This window comes from Apiospora kogelbergensis (genome assembly GCF_038363985.1).
Source record: "Apiospora kogelbergensis strain CBS 113332 chromosome Unknown utg000007l_segment0_segment0, whole genome shotgun sequence".
Taxonomy (NCBI): domain Eukaryota; kingdom Fungi; phylum Ascomycota; class Sordariomycetes; order Amphisphaeriales; family Apiosporaceae; genus Apiospora; species Apiospora kogelbergensis.
This window is the reverse complement of record NW_027117424.1, coordinates 4369159-4382781: the sequence shown is the minus strand read 5'-3', so window position 1 is coordinate 4382781 and position 13623 is coordinate 4369159. Positions and strand designations below refer to the sequence as shown.

Here is a 13623-nt window from a genome sequence, read left to right as displayed (position 1 = left end):
TCTTGTCCGCCCCTTTTCATTTACCTTGGCAGGCGTTGTTGGTTGGTTGATCTTTTGTATCCACCAGGGTTACCGGCTCCAGATGGCCATCGATCCACCGGGTTAGACGTCGACATATAGCTGATCTGCTGGCAATTTCTGATGGCGCATCGGGCAGGATGGTTACCTCATCGTGATTGTTTACGACAGGGTCGTCCTCTTCGAAGGCAGAGTAAAGGGGGTGTCGACCATTCATGTGTAGTCAAGAGAGTGTTGCCGCAATACCTGGGTTTGGGCCCCTCCGAAATTGGGCATGAGGCTGCCGTGCATTCCTGGCAGATTGATTGGCAGCCTGATTATGCGCCAGTCAAGAGCAGGCGCAGTTCGTTCTGTATCTACTATTCGTTGTGTACCCCGCTTCCTTGTGTCGCCCGACTAGCCTGCTTGCTGCCTGACAGGATAAATCTCGAATTTTCGTGTGCGTTTCTCAAAGATCTCTTTCTTTTTCCTTAGACGCACGGCTCGCGGCAAGTACTCTCATACCTCTCCATCAGCGACTCATCAGCATCGAACCAATACCGACAGGAGTACCGCAAATCACGCTTCTCCATTACTGTTGCCTATTATGTCGATAGGCCGCATCCAGGCTGGCTTTGCCCAAGCATCTCAGGAGCTTACCGTGGCAGCCGCCAACATTAACTTCGACTTCACTCTAGTGAAAGTAGAGGCGCCGGCTGAGTACAAGACAGTTAGGAGACTCCTCACCCCGAAGCGCGTTCGCGAGGCAGAGGATGGCCCCACGCATGTAACGGCAAACCGACTCGGCGCTCTATTTCAAGGGATATGGCCGGAGACGCCAAACCTTATCAAGGCCTACGGCACCCGAGCATCAGAGATCTTGGAGGAAGTACTGGAGGCAGAGTCACACAGTGCTAGCGGAAGCCGCAACAACTGGATTCGAACTGAGTTTGGCGGCGTAGATGCAACCTCGATCTGGGCCGCAGCAACATCTAACAGGTCCGCTCTTCCAGTACACTTACTGGCTTGTATTATAGCCAGAATGTTGACACATTCCGAGGCTATTTCCCTTTGGGCCGAAATAGTATCTGAGAGAAAGATGGAAATCATGTCCGACATCGAGAAAGGAGTGCAAGTTCCGATGGCACTGGCCTCAGCCGCGCGACAAGAAATCACTCGAGACCATCTTGGCCATTGGGATGCCAGTGCCAGGGCATGGCTACAAACGGCCGACACTTCACGACAGCGGCAATACAAACAGTTTCTTCTGATTATTAAAAATCTGAGCATCGCGATTCATCAGCAGAATATCTCCCTTTTCAAAGATGTTATCAATGTCTGGAGATCTGCGCTCAGCGCTACCGAAGGACTGATATCCGGAAAGCCGCACGCTGTTCGGGAGGGACCAGTGCTATTGGGGCTGTCAGCGTGGCATATCTTCCCGGATATGTTGGTATTCAACGGATCAACCGGTACCATCAACATACCAATGGATGACCCCTCGTACGGCCTGGGGGTGTTTTGTCACTGGGTATCTCGGATCCACCTCATTGGGAGAACCAAGGAATATATTGGTCATTATCCCTCTCCCAACATATGCACTATGGGCGGGCCGTAAAACGGACTAAAAGGCTTGAAGTTGACGGATCACGACTGACCTTAGACGAGCTGTTCCTGGTTTGCATCGGGAGCTTGCTGAGGAGATGGGATATCCCCAGAGCCGAGGTGTACAAGGCAATAAAGGTCATACAGGAGATAAATAAGTGCCTCCCTGAAGGGCGGGACGGGACCAGCGGCGACTGGCGACTGGCCATAGATGAGCCTCTGCACGTATATCTTTCTGGAGATAAGGAGGCCGCCCTCGCAGTGTCCTTGGGGCGCCGCCGACCTGACTTCCTGCGAAACTTCCTCACTGGATCCAGGAGATTGTTCGGACTTCAGGACGTGGCATATCTTGTCTCCGTGCTGAAAGGCCCTGATTGCAAAATCGATCTGCTCAGACGCCTTTCTTCCCGAGTCAATGGGATTGATAACACCAACAGTGTAATTGTTTGCTTCGACAATCTACCAACCGGTATCACGGATCTGCAGTTTGCGACAGTACTGCCCCATACTTTGGATGATGGAAATTCTCCCTCTCAAAACCGTCGTCGCAATAAATACCACCGTTGGATCGAGGTACCGGGTATTGTTTGTCAGCCAGAGCCGAGCTTCGATGACAGCGGCACAAGTATAGGCCTTCAATCTGTAACTGAAGGGCTGTTTGTCAGCGAAGAAGCACAAGGCTCAAGGCATTCCCCTTCAATGGCTGATCAGGAGCCGCCAACAGCTATACAAGAAGCCGCAAAGAGGAAATATGAGGAGGGCTGCGCTGATTATATCATGAAATGGGAGCGGAGGCTGCATAATGAAAAAGTTGAGTTCCTGAAGCCCAAACAGGAGGGGACCACTCTGCCTAGTTGGGGCTCAGCATCACTGGCGGGTGGTGTTGTGCTGCCGACGCAGAGCATTTCCTATCCATGGTGTTACGATAGCTATAGTAACGTGGTAACATTCTACGGACAGAGCCTAAAGAGGTTCGAACCGTTCTTCGGCCAATACTGTGAGGTGTTTACGAAATCGGTTATTCCTCAGGCCAGATTCGAACATGTCGCGGTTTACTTGGATCGCAAATGGCTTCCGAAAACAACATGTGAGCCACCGACGGTTACATTGGATGACGTTCTGTGGTGTTTCGAGCACGACATCATCGATCGTTCTCGCCTGAGAACCGTTCTGGAAGAAGATCATGCGTATGGTCTATTCAGGATTCTTGGCGTCGTTGGCAAAATCTACCGCGAGCCAGCTGCTGGGGGAGCAACGATATCGGGGTCTATCGTCGAAAAGGAATTCAAACCTCCCATTTTCCGCAAGCCAACAATGGGGCAAGCCCGCTCATCATTTTCTATCGAGCCGAGGTCGGCAATAGCATTAATAGGCTACTTGGAGACTGGCAGCAACTTCATCGACAACATGAAGGGCGATTACAACATAATTGGTCTCAGCAGTGGAGATTCGATCTTTGTTCGTAGTGCAGTAAGTGGTCTCGTTTACAATGTTCCACGCCTAGCCCATGGATGTAAGTACCTACTCAGCAGTGCCCTAAATGTGAATTCTACCAGATTCTTCGTGACCCTGGAGCTGGGTGTCCCAATTACAACTTCACGCGCATCCTCGGCAACATAGGCAAGCCCGGGCTCTCCATATTAACGTCGCCTTCCAACCTGATGGTGCGTGAGCTAAACCCCGCCGCCTGGCGAGTCGAGACCACTTCTTTCGACGGCACGCCCCTGGATCACTTCGCCCGCACATCGTTGCATCTCAATTTCACCGACTGGAAGGCCCCGCTCGTTGAGTCCCATTCTGTGGGCCAGCGTGACGCCGATGTCAACATCATTGAGGCGGTCGTCTCAGTGCGCGATGCCGGCGAATGGGTCGCTGATGTCGACATCTGCCGCGCTTTACTCCATAAGAATCTGTGGGTGGAGGATGCTCCGCGCAACGACGTGTGTGAACATCTTGCGCAGCTCGGGGAGGGCGGGGATCACGGAGAATATAGCAGCGACGGTGAAAACCTACTATCGATTGAGACTTGGGATCAAGTTCTTGACGTTATAGACGGGCCTGCGGTGGTCAGGTGTTTCGGTAGTCCCATTGCACGATTGGCTATCCTCTCAGTGTTGTGCCTGCACAGCAAAGTCGATGCCGTGTTTGTTCACGCCAATAAGACATGTTGGAAGTGCTATACGAGGAAGCAAATGGTGTATCAAAATGCGATATATGTATATTAGTGTGTTCTTGTTTTCATGTCGTACACAATCACGTCGCTTTTGACGCACTTGAACAAGCTCCGTTTCCAGGAAAGTAGATACAGATGGTCAGCCTTCAACTTGGGAGTATTAGGGAGCAAGGTCGACCTGATAGCTGTGTTTCCTGAAGTCCCCGTTTCTCATAGGTTTGATACTCGTAACAAATGTGTCTATTGGCATATAAGCATGGAGCTCGTGCGATTTGAACTACACACCCAAGGGGAACGGTTATAACCGCCAGGTTGACTGATTTATGACAGATATGTAGATCGCACTGTTGACGCACATTCGCAAGAATACACACATGTATGAGACATCATCATCTTCAAAAGTTAGACATTTGAAAGCACATAGGGGTATCCGTCCGCCGCATCACAACAAGCGAAGAAAAGAGCGACAGTGCAGACTACCTTCTCATAGTTCCAATTCCAGCCCCAGCAGCGCCCACACCATATCAAGCTGCCTCTCGCACCAGGTGTTCATCCAAACAATGGAGCGCAGCCGGTCGATCAGCGCCTCCTTTCCCGATATGGCCCTCTCCCTGCACAGCCGCCGCAGCGCGAGCACGAAGAACGTGCGATGGTCTCGCGCGAGGAATGTCGAGTCCAGTGTGGGGATGTCGAACTCGTTGCGCGCGTACTGCGGGCGCATCTGCACGCAGCATCCGACGAACATGATCCACAGCAGGACGTCGTCGTGCAGGTCATCGGCGGCGGCGGCGGCCGGGTTCGGCTCCGTTTCCGTTTCCAGCTTCACGGGGACGCGCATGTCGCTGATGTCGAACGCGATAGCTCCCGGGTTCGGCGGAGAAGACGAAGGCCAGCAGCCCCCGGCCGCGTTGTGGTCGTAAGACTGTGCGCCGGGCGCGTCAGTCGTGTAACTCGGCGGCGAGGGAGCGTCGCTCGGGGCGTCGAACAGCCAGCCCATGTGCACCAGGATGCCGGACAGGCTCGTCATCAGCGCTTCCGTGAGGGCCTTGTGGCGCTTGGCCGTGGGCGGCTGCCCCCGCAGGGCCAGGTGGAGGAACAGATGGCTGGCGTAGATCAAGGACTCGGACAAATCCGTCGGGTTCGCGAGCACCGCCGCCACATTGGCGCCGCCCAGGCGCTCCGCGCGCGCGCGGGCCTGCTGCTCCAGCGTGCAGAGGCGGTACTCGAGGAGGTAGATGGTGTCGCTCATCTTGTTGCGCTGGTCCCGCAGCTCGTCGAGGCGCGCGAACTCGAAGTTGTTGACGGCCTCGGTGCTCGAGAAGAGGAGCTCGAAGAGCTCGGCGCTCTCGCGGTTCAGGAGGAGCAGGTTGTGGCGCCCGTGCCGTCGGTGCGGGCCGCCGGCGGTGGCGCCGTGGTTGATCATCATGGACCGCGACGTGAACCGGTCCTGTATGTCGAGCGACCCGGCGATCTGGGGCACTAGGGGGAACGAGAGCGGTACGGCCGCCATGGTGGCGTAGGCGAAGTCGGCCCAGGACAGAGCACGCTGCAGTAGAGGGCTGTGGCCCAGTCCATCAATGAGGCCACCGCGTAGCTCCACCATCTTCACCAGCCCGTTGATGTGGGCTCTTGCGGAAGCTACTGATCCGATGAATGACTAGATATGCATGATAAGCAGCTGCACGTCAAAATGACAGTTGGGTTGGCCCATTTACTTCGGTGTTGACCAATAATGACACGGACACAATGACGCTGTCGGACACGGGCACGTCGTGGCCCTTGGCTTCCAAGTTTAGCCGTTTGTTGATGCACTGTATCGTTTCTTGGCGGTGGAAGTCAATGGTCGAGGAGTCGTCCCAGTCCGCCAGGGCATTGTGCATCGCCGCCATGAAGCCCATGAAGGCGTGCGTCATGGCCGGGTCCACCGTCAACTATGCCCCCGCGCCGCCAACGTTAGATGCGTGATGCAGAGTCCGGACCGGGCTGGGTAGACTTACGAAACCAATAAGATCCCCTCCTGGGTTCATCGAATGCGAGTGAGCAAGAAAGCTAGAGTGGTCTAGGCTTCCTGTCAGGCTGTATTCTTCTCACCACGGAGCAGCATCTTGCTTACAGTTTGTGAAGTAGGATGGGGCGCCGCATCGATCGAACCACTTCTGGACGAACTTTTCTTTTGGCGACAGACAGACGCATATCATGTATCGAAACAGGGTCTCGGTCATGGGCGTGGTCTGGATGGGCAGGGCCGAGAGGGGCGGCAGCTCCCGAATGATCATGTACCCGAGTTCGTGGGTAATCATGTCCACCTGACCCGGGGATCTGGTTGCGGCGATGGCAGATGTGGGATCGGCTAGGGAGGAGACATCGCCGCTAGTACCGCTAGACGGCGTCGATCTGCTGTCTTCGTTGGAACCCGATGATGTGGTGGGAGAGGCATGTTTTTTCCAATTTTTGGACGTGGCTTTTTTTGTTGTGGTTGGAGTGCCTAATCGAAACTTGGACGTGCGATCTTTCTGTGAAGTGCTGCCGGACTTGGCGGACGATGCTTGCTCTGAGCTCGAATCGGTGGTGAGCTTCTGCCGCCTGGCATGAGACCGGACCCTGCGCCGAGTCTCGGCGTCACGGTCTATGGTGTTGATGGAGGTGATAAATTGGAAACTCATATTGAACCTGGGACGATGTGCAAGACAGATCTCAAGGCATGGCAGTATGTGAGGAAATGGCACGATTCGAATGAGGGCCCAACGCGTCTCTTAAAGAGCGTGAGCACGACATGCACGTTCAAGGATTACGGTACTTTGACGTATGCACACCAAACCTCCGAAAGTCCAATTAAGCAGGAGAAAGGCGCCGGCCGAGTGACTGGATAACCCATTGCGCGACACGGACGTTTCGTTATCATTTGGCAGTGTCCCGCGCGGATGGGAGCGGAGGTAGTAGTAGAGGTAGGGTAGGGGCAGGGAAGTCAGCTGTGCAGGTGTTCCCTTTCACTGCCACTAAATGCGACGCTACTGCAAGGCCACCGGCAAATCCAGCAGCGCCAGCCTAGCCTGGTAGGTGGTAGGGGGGGAGGGGGGATCAAAGGCTCCTTTCAGCTGCAAGCCAGTTCAACGGTTCGTTCGCCCTATTTGCTACCAGGGGAACGGAGAAACGGGGTACTATGGGACGAGTAACTTCTTGATCAAACTCTAAGATCTGGGGGCGATGCTTCGATGCCAGGTACAGACTGCAGACTACTACATACACAGGAATCTCTCCCCCCACGGAATGTAACATGGGCCTGCTTCGCTTCGGCGTCTCGCCCTGATAATGCGGATACTCGGCTATGTTGTCTTCATTAATCACAGACAGTTGCCCATATAAAATACCATCAAAAACATGTTTTGAGCTCGGTGAAGGAGTAGGTGGTAGGCACAGTCGACGTTCTGGCTGTCGGGCTGTCGGGGTGGTAAACCCACCCCGGCTGGATCGACGTGTTGTACATCCGTCAGCCCTGCGCCTCACCCCCTATGCGAGATGAGATCAGAGCGCGATCTTTTTGGTCCTGATCAGATAGATATACTCGGTCAAAAGTGCATATGGCATTATTGAGCCTTGCGATTACCGACAGCTATTCTCCCGGGCGGGAATTGCCGCCGAGGTGTGGCGTGACAACATGAATCGCGTAACGCAGCCTACTCGGTGCAGCAAAGCTCGTTTAGATGCTGGCCTTACCTATCCCCTGCCAGCCCAACAAATGGCCTGTTAGTCAACAAGATCTACGTGCATCTTGCACACCTTGCTGGCGCCTCGAGCTAACAAGCCATTTCGCGATGCGTACGCATCTTGCTCGCGTAGTATCAGATCAGGTTGGTAGCTCTCTGACAGAAGCTAACAGCAAGCCTGCGGGTGGTGTGCCAGAGCGCCGGAGGGACGTCTCATTGTCCAAAAAGGGAAATTCTGCAGCACTCCAAGCGCACACCCCCAGCGGATTTTAGTTGCTTGCCTGCGCCAGCTTCTCCTGCATACACTTACTCCTGCTTTTGCTGCATGCACTTCGGTGTGCCCGATGAGCAGCACCAGTTACCGACATATGTATGTAAAAGACCCCTGGAACGAAACTTTGAAACATCATCGACGTGGGGTTCCCTCTCGCCTGTCCTTTTATTTTTATCTCTGTCGAAACATCGTCCACATACATACACATGAACGCTGCTATCTCCTTCGTTCTTTTGCGGGGGCGCAGAGGAGGGGCCGCCTTTGCTATTTTGGAAGGATTGCGGTAAAAAGTGGGCAGCATAGCCGAACACGCTTGGGCGACGACGACGACGGGGGCCAGGGACCAAAGCAAAAGGACGTCCGGGACGACGTTGCAGGAGATTGATTCCCAGGGGGAATGCATTGCAGCGGCTACACCGATTACGACGATGACGCTTTTCTACTGACCGGGTATTATTGCGTGCATCACGCATCACCCCCGAGAATCCTCTTTGGACGACATGGCTACAAACAGCCCGATCGTCGCAGGATTCCGGTGTGCGCGAAACTGCGACCGAAGAAGACAATATTTTGTTATCTTGCTTCCATGTCACAGAGGTTGCATCGCATACCAGCTCGGATACCTGCCAATTGAACATCGGTCGCTTACAGGGAGGACAGGACAACATCTCCAGCACAATATTTAGGAGTTTGGAAATTTGAATGGGACGGATATGGGCCTTGGAGTAGACGGTGAAGACCAAATGGCCTCGCGGCACTGCACGGGAGACAGCACTGCTTGGAATGAAGCCACAGGGTGTATCCAAAACTACCATACCACAAGTGCTAACCTCATTTGCCTCGGTAGCGGCTGCATGTTTTTCTAGCTGGATTGTCAAGCGACTGCGAGTTACGCCAGACCCGGGTCGAGAGACCAGCAGAACATTGATATTTTCTTAGCCTCTGCGCCAAGCGCATGGCTATCAACCATGAAACTGCCCAGCAAGCGGCCGGAAGAAAGAGAAAAAAAACACCAAGGTTTGCGTTATTTGACAATATGCTTGGAATGCCCCCGATTGCTACTGTCAGGTGCGATGAGAATAGTCCTTGCGTTGGAGGTTCTGAAGTGGGAGATGGTGATGTTATTTAAGTGCCTCAATCTGTCTCTTGTCTTGTCGGCACAAGAGTGCTGAAGCGATAAGTCAATGGATATGGTGGCCTATTGTGGACGGAAATGCGCATCCACTGACAGAAGGCGATGGACTACACGTGGGGATTTGACAAATGCCATTCCTTGGATGCTAGAAAAGTTAGAGAGAGGAAGGGGAGAAAAAAGAGAGACAGAAAAAAAGCCAGTGTTACGAATCCACTGTTACCAAGCTGACCGTCAACTGACAAGAGCAGTAAGAATGCTGACCCAGCTGTTACTCGGCTACATTCAAGCAGACAAGATAGACCGAGGAAAATGAAAATTTCGATAAGCCCCTCCCCATTCCCTGCGCCGTCTGCCCAAATCCGGTACCGCCAACAGAGCCTTCAGCTCCGCCCCTCTCTGTTTCCCCGTAAGCCTGTGCCGACCCCTCCAAAGGACCCTAGGTTCTGCCTAGGGACCCCTCGCTGGCTGTTACTCGGGCTGTTACCCCGCCTGCCAGCGCCCGTCAACTCCTGTTACCAGCGGCCACCCCCCTGTCGTGTCAGCCCAATCTCACAAACTTCTGTCAATCCGATAAGCCCGCCACCTAAACTTTTTGGAAAATCCGTCTCTTCCTTATTACCACCAACACCACCCTCACGATCGCAAGAAAGTGAGAAGAGAGTTGCGAGTATCAACTTTCTCTGGTCTTTTTGGCCGCATCTCCACTCACTCCCTTTTTTTCTTTCTCCGATCGCTTGCTCCAGGGCATTTAGAACCCGGGCAATCTTGCAGACCGTCTTTGTTGCAACCACAACTCTGTCTGCGCAGCTGAAATAATTGTGCTTAATCTGTCGGTCAGACTCCCCTCATCATGTCGCCGCCCATAATGGTGGCCAACGGTGGCCCCCGCCCTCCGAAGAAGACATCCACGCCATTCTCGACTCGGTGTTTGGCGCCACCACCTCGGCCGCTTCCATCGATGCCTCGTACGCCCTTTGCGAGCTGCTCATGAACAGTGTTGGCTTCCGTGGCCTCTACAACTATGGCATCCTCGACCAGATCAAGAAGGCCGCCGCCGACAAGAAGTCGGGTCTGCGACGTGAATCCGCCCAGAACCTCCTGGGTGCGCTCTTCGAGAAGATGCCCCCGAGGCAACCCCTCACACAAATCTCTTTCCTCCTGCAAGACGGCGGCATGCTCGCCATCGCTTTCGACGCTCTTGCCGACAAGGGAACTGTCGTCCGCGATGCCGCCCAATACGGCCTCGATGCCCTGTTCTCCCACCTCAGTGCCGAGGCCTTGGTCGTTGGCCTGCTCCCCGCCCTCATCGGCTACTTGACCAAGAAGTCGGCCAAGTGGCAGGGAACCGTCGGCGCCCTGAAGATGTTGCAGAAGACGGCCGACAAGGCCAAGATGGAGGTTGGTGTGACCAAGGAACAAGCCCACGAGGCCGATTTCCTTCGCGAATCCATGGGCTCCAAGCTGGCTAGCCTCATCCCCATCTGCGAGGCTCTCATGCACGACCTCAAGGGCGATGTCGAGAAGCAGGCTGTCGCTACCATGACATCGCTCACGACGCTGCTCTCCAACGACGATGTCGCCCCAAGAATTCCCCTGCTGATTGACACCATGCACCACCCTTCGGCTCAGACTCTGCAAAAGGCCATTCACGCCCTCTCCCAAACCACCTTCGTCGCCATCGTCACCTCGCCCGTTCTTGCCCTGTTGACGCCCTTCCTGGAGCGCACCTTGAACAACCCCTCCACCAACCAGGAGGTCTTGCGCCAGAGTGTAGTCATTACCGAGAACTTGACCAAGTTGGTCCACGATCCCATCGAGGCTCGTACCTTCTTGCCTAAGCTGAAGCCTGGTGTCAAGAGTGTTCTTGACCGTGCCTCGCTCCCCGAGGTCCGTGAGCTCGCACAGCGCGCCATGGGTGTCATGGACAAGGCCATGGGTGTCGATAAGGATATTAAGATCATCGAGAAGACGCAGTCGGAGGACGTTGCCAAGCTGCTGGATGCTGAGATCAAGAACAACGGTGGTGTTGGCAGCGATGCCGACTTTTACAAGATTGCGCGTCCCTACATCGCCGACATGGTGACTGAAGATGTCAACCACCGCCAGTTAGACCGTGTTCCTGGCAGCATCGCTCCCTTCGTCAAGGAGCTGCTGAAGAACCGCGAGGCCGCTGACGCCGTGTCCGACGCTGTTCACAAGTTCTACGTCGCCGAGGATGAGCGCAAGTATGGTGTCCCCGAGAAGGAGGATGATGGCGAGACCGAGATTGTCAACGCTGATTTCTCCCTTGCCTACGGTGGCATGCTGCTGCTTTCGCACACCAACCTTCGCCTCCTCAAGGGTCACAGGTACGGTCTGTGTGGACGTAACGGTGCCGGAAAGTCTACTCTGATGAAGGCCATTGCCAGTGGCAAGCTCGAGGGCTTCCCCTCCCAGGATGTCCTCCGAACCTGCTACGTCGAGCATAACCAGGGCGAGGATGCCGATATCACCATTCTTGACTTCATGGTCAAGGACCCTACCATTGCCTCGGCTGGTAGGGAGCACATCTCGGAGGTTCTGGCCGAGTTTGGCTTCACGGCTGGTCCCGAAGGCCGCCAATCTCACAGAGTCGGTTCGCTGTCTGGTGGTTGGAAGATGAAGCTCGCCTTGGCGCGTGCTATGCTTCAGAAGGCCGATGTTCTTCTTCTGGACGAACCTACCAATCACTTGGACGTTGCCAACATTGCCTGGCTCGAGCAGTACCTGAAGTCGCACACCGACATCACCAGTTTGATTGTTTCTCACGACTCCGGCTTCCTCGACAATGTCACCACCGACATCTACCACTACGAGCCCGGCAAGAAGCTGGGCCACTTCAAGGGTAACCTGAATGCTTTCGTCCAGGTCCGTCCCGAGGCCAAGGCCTACTACACTCTGTCTGCCTCGCTCGTTCAGTTCAAGTTCCCTCCTCCCGGTATCCTGAGCGGTGTCAAGTCCCAGACCCGTGCCATCATCCGTATGAGCAATGTTTCGTACCAATACCCCAAGGCCCCCAAGCCTTCGCTGGCCGAGGCCACCTGCCAGCTCTCCATGTCATCTAGAGTCGCCGTCATTGGACCTAACGGAGCTGGCAAGTCTACTCTCATCAAGATCCTGACTGGCGAGGTTGTTCCCACTGCCGGTCGTGTCGAGAAGCACCCCAACTTGCGTATTGGTTACATCAAGCAGCACGCCTTGGAGCACGTGGAAATGCATCTCGAGAAGACACCCAACCAGTACCTCCAGTGGCGATACGCCAACGGTGACGATCGTGAGGTCTTCATGAAGCAGACCCGTATCTTGTCCGACGCAGACAAGGCCCAGATGGAGAAGCCGATTGATCTCGGCGATGGAAAGGCTCCCCGTCAAATGGATGCCCTGGTCGGTCGTCAAAAGTGGAAGAAGTCCTTCCAGTACGAAGTGTATGTACCCATCTCTCTGACTCCTCACAATTCATGAACTACGCTAACAATCATACAGACAATGGAAGGGTTGGCTCCCCAAGTACAACTCGCAGGTGTCGCGTGAGACGCTGATCGAGTGGGGATTCGATAAGCTGGTCCAAGAGTTTGATGACCACGAGGCCTCGCGCGAAGGTCTCGGTTACCGTGAGCTGCAGCCGTCGGTTATCTCCAAGCACTTTGACGATCTCGGTCTCGACCCCGAGATTGCCAACCACAACGAGATCGGCTCCTTGTCTGGAGGCCAGAAGGTCAAGGTCGTCATTGCCGGTGCCATGTGGAACAACCCCCATTTGCTGGTTCTTGACGAACCTACTAACTTCTTGGATCGTGACTCTCTCGGAGGTCTGGCCGTCGCCATCCGCGACTTCAAGGGTGGTGTCGTCATGATTTCTCACAACGAGGAGTTTGTGGGCGCCCTCGCATCGGAGCAGTGGCACATCAACGACGGTCGCATGACCATGAAGGGCAACACGGCCATCAGCACGGACCGCTTCGAGGACTCGCGCCCCGGCTCCGGCCTTACCAGCGGTGTGGCCAGCACGGCCGCCAGCAGCCAAGTCAGCAGCGCCGTCAACACGGACGCCGAGGACAATTCGCCGCTGCAGTTCCGCGCCAAGAAGAAGAAGAAGAAGACCAAGAAGGAGCTCAAGGAGACCGAGGTCCGTCGCCGACTCCGACACATCGAGTGGCTCAACAGCCCCAAGGGTACTCCTCACCCTCCGGATACCGACGACGAGGAATAAAGAACAAAATTACGGTGCGTATGAGTGTGCTAGAAGGATTGGATGCGCTTTTGGGACGTGTTTCTCCTTTTTTACGACACAAATTTCTTCTGCGGTATCTGGGATTTGCTTGCTGGTTTGCATTAGAAGAATATCATCAACGTGTTTTCTTTTTCTCTACGACGGAAATTCCAAGAAGCACGGGGGGCATTCGATGATAGAAACGACATGGCCAACTCTTTAGATAGATTGATTTTGGGAGCATAGAGGCGTTTTCGACTATAGATCGGCTTTCCGGTGCCTGGTATGGTTTAATGAATATACCGGTGTTTTCTTTGAGGAAATACAACTGGTCCCTCCTGCTGCGCTGTGAACTTGCGAGCACCGTTTCGGTGCGAAGTGTGATTGACGGACGCACCTAGATGAATGCCAAATCATGGTGTTTCCTATCAACACCTTCCATCCTCTAGCAGATGGCTTGCCTCCCAACGTTATCGCCACCAAGCCTTTTAGTGAGCGCCTCATTCC

General features: G+C 54.5%; 4 protein-coding genes across 4 annotated transcripts; 2 read left to right on the top strand and 2 right to left on the bottom strand.

Annotated features, from left to right (window-relative positions):
* Positions 1–604: 604 nt before the first annotated feature.
* PG998_011858 (uncharacterized protein) lies at positions 605–3827 on the top strand (the record flags this gene model as incomplete). The annotated part of the gene is made up of 4 exons (XM_066878674.1): positions 605–996; positions 1039–1500; positions 1629–3072; positions 3159–3827. The coding sequence occupies 4 exons, from the start codon at positions 605–607 to the stop codon at positions 3825–3827; spliced, it is 2967 nt and encodes a 988-aa protein (XP_066727728.1).
* Positions 3828–4259: 432 nt separating this feature from the next.
* Positions 4260–5378, bottom strand: PG998_011857 (uncharacterized protein; the record flags this gene model as incomplete). The annotated part of the gene is made up of 1 exon (XM_066878673.1): positions 4260–5378. One exon carries the CDS (start codon positions 5376–5378, stop codon positions 4260–4262), a length of 1119 nt encoding a protein of 372 aa, XP_066727727.1.
* Positions 5379–5460: 82 nt separating this feature from the next.
* PG998_011856 (uncharacterized protein) lies at positions 5461–6438 on the bottom strand (the record flags this gene model as incomplete). Its single annotated transcript, XM_066878672.1, has 3 exons — positions 5461–5706; positions 5773–5834; positions 5889–6438. 3 exons carry the CDS (start codon positions 6436–6438, stop codon positions 5461–5463), a joined length of 858 nt encoding a protein of 285 aa, XP_066727726.1.
* Positions 6439–8721: 2283 nt separating this feature from the next.
* On the top strand, positions 8722–13116 carry PG998_011855 (elongation factor 3; the record flags this gene model as incomplete). Its single annotated transcript, XM_066878671.1, has 3 exons — positions 8722–8770; positions 9727–12331; positions 12390–13116. The coding sequence occupies 3 exons, from the start codon at positions 8722–8724 to the stop codon at positions 13114–13116; spliced, it is 3381 nt and encodes a 1126-aa protein (XP_066727725.1).
* Positions 13117–13623: the final 507 nt, after the last annotated feature.